The sequence below is a fragment of the Halyomorpha halys genome, unplaced genomic scaffold (genome assembly GCF_000696795.3).
Source record: "Halyomorpha halys isolate HHAL.00 unplaced genomic scaffold, Hhal_1.1 Scaffold725.1, whole genome shotgun sequence".
Taxonomy (NCBI): domain Eukaryota; kingdom Metazoa; phylum Arthropoda; class Insecta; order Hemiptera; family Pentatomidae; genus Halyomorpha; species Halyomorpha halys.
In genome coordinates, this window is record NW_027110211.1 from 276,856 (window position 1) to 280,767 (window position 3,912).

Sequence of the window (3,912 nt, forward strand, 5' to 3'; positions counted from 1 at the left end):
TCTATCAATACTCTTAATAAAAAAAACTTATTTAAATAATAAATTACAGTGTAATGTTATTTTAATTATGAATAATTATTTATTACTTCAACTTTTTACTTTCCTTACCATCTTAGTGGTATTTTTGATGTGTGGTTTTTATCGGATCTGAATGTTATAGAAAAATGGCAGTTTTACAAATTCATTTGATAGGCCATTAAATTCTTAACATAAAAAAAAATTGTTTTAATTAGACTAGTATTAATCAGTAGTAACAGTGTGTTGAAGTTTATACCCATCTTTTCAATTTATTTTGCTCAGTTTTTTCATAAAAACTGTATGGTACATTCCGTTGCTCATTGTGAAGATAACTAAATTATCAAATAAGACAAACTAAAACAGGAAGTAAAAATAAAATTACAAAATCTCTACCACAGCAATATTATTGAAGATATAGCAAGCAATTATTTTAATGGTCTTTGCAGGCAAAGTGGATCCCAATAAAAAATAATTGACAATTAATAATGTATTATTATTGTTTTATCATGTATAATTTAATACTAATCAAAATAAAATTCATGAATTATATATCATGTAGATATTCTAGAATCTTTTTAATTACTTGATTATTACTACCCTTAATATTTATTGCAATTATTGTTGTTATCCTTTATTAGTTATAATTAATTATTATATCTTATTTCTAGCTGTGGGATATTAGAGAAGGAACCTGCAAGCAAACTTTCCCAGGTCACGAATCAGATATCAATGCTGTAACTGTAAGTATCGCTTATGTTTTTTTTCCTTATTATTATTAATTATTATTATTATTTATCTCTGATTATTATCTTTGCAGTTCTTCCCCAATGGGTTTGCATTCGCTACGGGTTCTGATGATGCAACTTGCAGGCTGTTCGACATCCGGTCTGACCAAGAGCTTGCTATGTATTCTCATGATAATATTATATGCGGTATCACCTCGGTAGCATTTTCTAAATCTGGCCGGCTGCTTCTTGCTGGTTACGATGATTTCAACTGCAATGTTTGGGACAGCATGAAGACAGAACGTGCAGGTAATGACTCATATTTATTTAACATAATCTTATTTTTCATTTAATTGTGGTTCTGCTGTTAAAAGATTTTATAATAATTTAAGAATAAAACAATCTTGTCTTACTGCGTACTTTATTTATTTTCTTAACAACCGGTTTCGGTCTTAATGACCTTCAGGTTAGCTTAACCATTGATTGACAAGCTAGGAAGAAGAGCCATGGGAAGTTTGACAAACAAACTTGTCTGAAGAAGGTCGTTGAGACCAAAGATAAATAAAATTAAAGTAAAGTTATTATGGAAAAAAATAAGGACATATTTTATATAATTAATAAATGCTTCTTGTAATCAGATAAAGTATATTCATCTTTTTAAACAAACTGAAGGAATAAACTTCCTTTCAGCTATAATTAACAATATGTCATCTTGTGCTTGTGTTATTTTGTAAATGTCTCTCTTAAAAGTAATTGTATTTTGTTTCTTCTTAAGTGGATTACTTATTTATTTATTATAACAACAGGACAAAAGTCCTAATATAATAGGAGAGTACACATCAAATACAACTAATACCCAATAAAAAGATATAGCAAAACTAAAACTTATTGAACCTAATTTAAAACATGAATGAAAGTTATTTTAAACATAATACTAACTCAATAATTTAAGAAATATAAATCTGATATTAATATTAACTTTTAAAACCCTTAACAAATAAGAAGCTTACATTATCAATTCAAAATATTTTGATTGCAGACAAATTATTGGCACATAAATTAAAAGTCAGTTCAATAATATAAAATTTAAATTATGCATGTATAACTTCATTCCTGTGCGATGATTAATTGTTGCTTGATTTTGAGGAAACATTTGTTGTGTATTGTTTCGTTTAAAACTAGAGTAATGTGACAGTTGCTCTACTATCAATCCATAAGTGAAATCATTTTTTTCATTCTACAAATTACCTATCAGTATAAATAACAAAATGTTGTTATCATTAAGTACTGATTTTTTGCCTGTTAATATTTAAATAAATAGTATATTATAAATTTTTATTGATATTTTAATCGAGGAATATGTTAAGTTATCCAAATCATATTTCATTATTAATTCATACAAATTTTATTTTGGGTATATGGGAAAGGTGAAAGAGTAGTTTTCATGAATTGTATAATTAGGGATAAATAAGGCCCGTTTAGATAATGTGTGGGAACTATAATCTTTTAATCAGATTTTTATCTTAACAGACGTTAGATGTATTGAATTCAATTTTTTAACGGAGTTGAAAAGTTCAATAAATACCAATAAAATATGTTCAACTTTCTAAATCCCATGAAAACAGTGGCCCTATAATGAATTACTTGATTAGAACAATGTTTAGAAGTGTAACTGTGCCAACTTCTCTTGCAACGATATTTTGTGAACCCAAAAAATCTTGAATTTTTAAGAACTTTTATTTTATATTATTTTAATAATTGAAAGGCTCCCTCTAAATAGGTCATATCTACAAATTAAAAAAATCAACCTAAAAAGCTTCTTTCTGACCTAATCTGACAGATAATGTTTATCCAAACAACAAAGGATCTGTCCTTGATTTTTAGCAAAGGGTCTTAAGTGCAAAAGCTGAAAATATATTAATGAAGGTGGTCTGGGGTGGGGTCCGCAAAATGAACATAAATAGACAACAAATTATTTATTCATGCCGACGTTTCGACTTGAGTTTCAGGTATTCGTCAGGGCTATAGAACAGAAAAGAGATAACAACCATCATTTAGAGAAACATAAAATTGAAAAGAAATAGTATACTAACAAATCTTAAATTAAACAAAATATTGAATTGAATAATGAAGAATAGTTTATGTTCAATTCAATATTTTGTATAATTTTAAATTTGTTAGTATACTATGTCTTTTCAATTTTATGTTTCTCTAAATGATTGTTGTTTACTCTTTTTGTTCTATAGCCCTGATGAAGATCTGAAACTCAGGTCGAAACTTCAGCATGAATATATAATTTTTTGTTTATTTTCTTTTTTCTGACCGCACCCCCGACCATCTTCCTCAATTGTTAATCTATGGTCAACTATCTATACGTCATTATGAAAATATGTTAATTTGGTCTAGGTAAGATGTGCCTTAAAAGTTTCAAGTAATGTTATTTGATACATTTTGCTTCTGATAGACATTGAAGTATATTTATTTATGAGTTTGAGTTTATATTTATTGAAAAAAATAGTGTGTTCTATTTAACTTAGTAAAAGTATTTACCAATTAAACAGTTTTTTACTTACATCAATTTTATTATATAAGTTAGTGTTTCTTAGTTGTTAATGTATTGGTTATGTTCCTCAGGTATCCTCGCTGGTCACGATAACAGGGTCTCTTGCCTAGGTGTTACCGAAGACGGTATGGCCGTAGCCACAGGGTCTTGGGACTCATTCCTTCGCATCTGGAACTAGATCTTATCTATCATCTTACTTTTTCCTTTTTTTTTCTTTTTTTTTTTTGGTCTATTTGAGGTTAACATGGGACAAGGAAAAAAAAATCATTTTATATATTAATATATATATATACAATTAAATAAATATTAAGGGGAGTTAGATATTTAAAACGAACCCAAGAAAGTGTTGCGTTTACAAGTACTTTTGTTTAATTTTAATTTCAAAGAGCGCAACTGGAATCCCTGCCCAAAGAGAAGTTTGTTCCCTTGTCACCTTTATGTCACGAGGATTCCTCAGAACCCCTTCTTTATTAAGTAATAGTTCTTCGGCAGTTATATATTTAAAATAAAATGATTTGTGCATTTTGCTAGTTAATATCTATATTCCATATTTGCTCTTAGTATTTATATACATTTTTATATTGCCAATGCACAAAATAATTGCGC

The 3,912-nt window shown here is 27.8% G+C and overlaps 1 protein-coding gene across 2 annotated transcripts in view; it reads left to right on the plus strand.

Moving 5' to 3' along the window:
- The window catches only part of Gbeta13F (guanine nucleotide-binding protein subunit beta-1), a 117,064-nt gene extending 113,430 nt beyond the window's left edge, over positions 1-3,634 (plus strand). For both annotated transcript variants that reach the window (XM_014428516.3, XM_014428517.2), the window contains exons 7-9: positions 687-758; positions 836-1,052; positions 3,378-3,634. In XM_014428516.3, coding sequence (XP_014284002.1) covers positions 687-758; positions 836-1,052; positions 3,378-3,484 — 396 coding nt within the window. In that variant the 3' untranslated portion in view covers positions 3,485-3,634. The remainder of the gene's footprint in view (positions 1-686; positions 759-835; positions 1,053-3,377) is intronic.
- Positions 3,635-3,912: the final 278 nt, after the last annotated feature.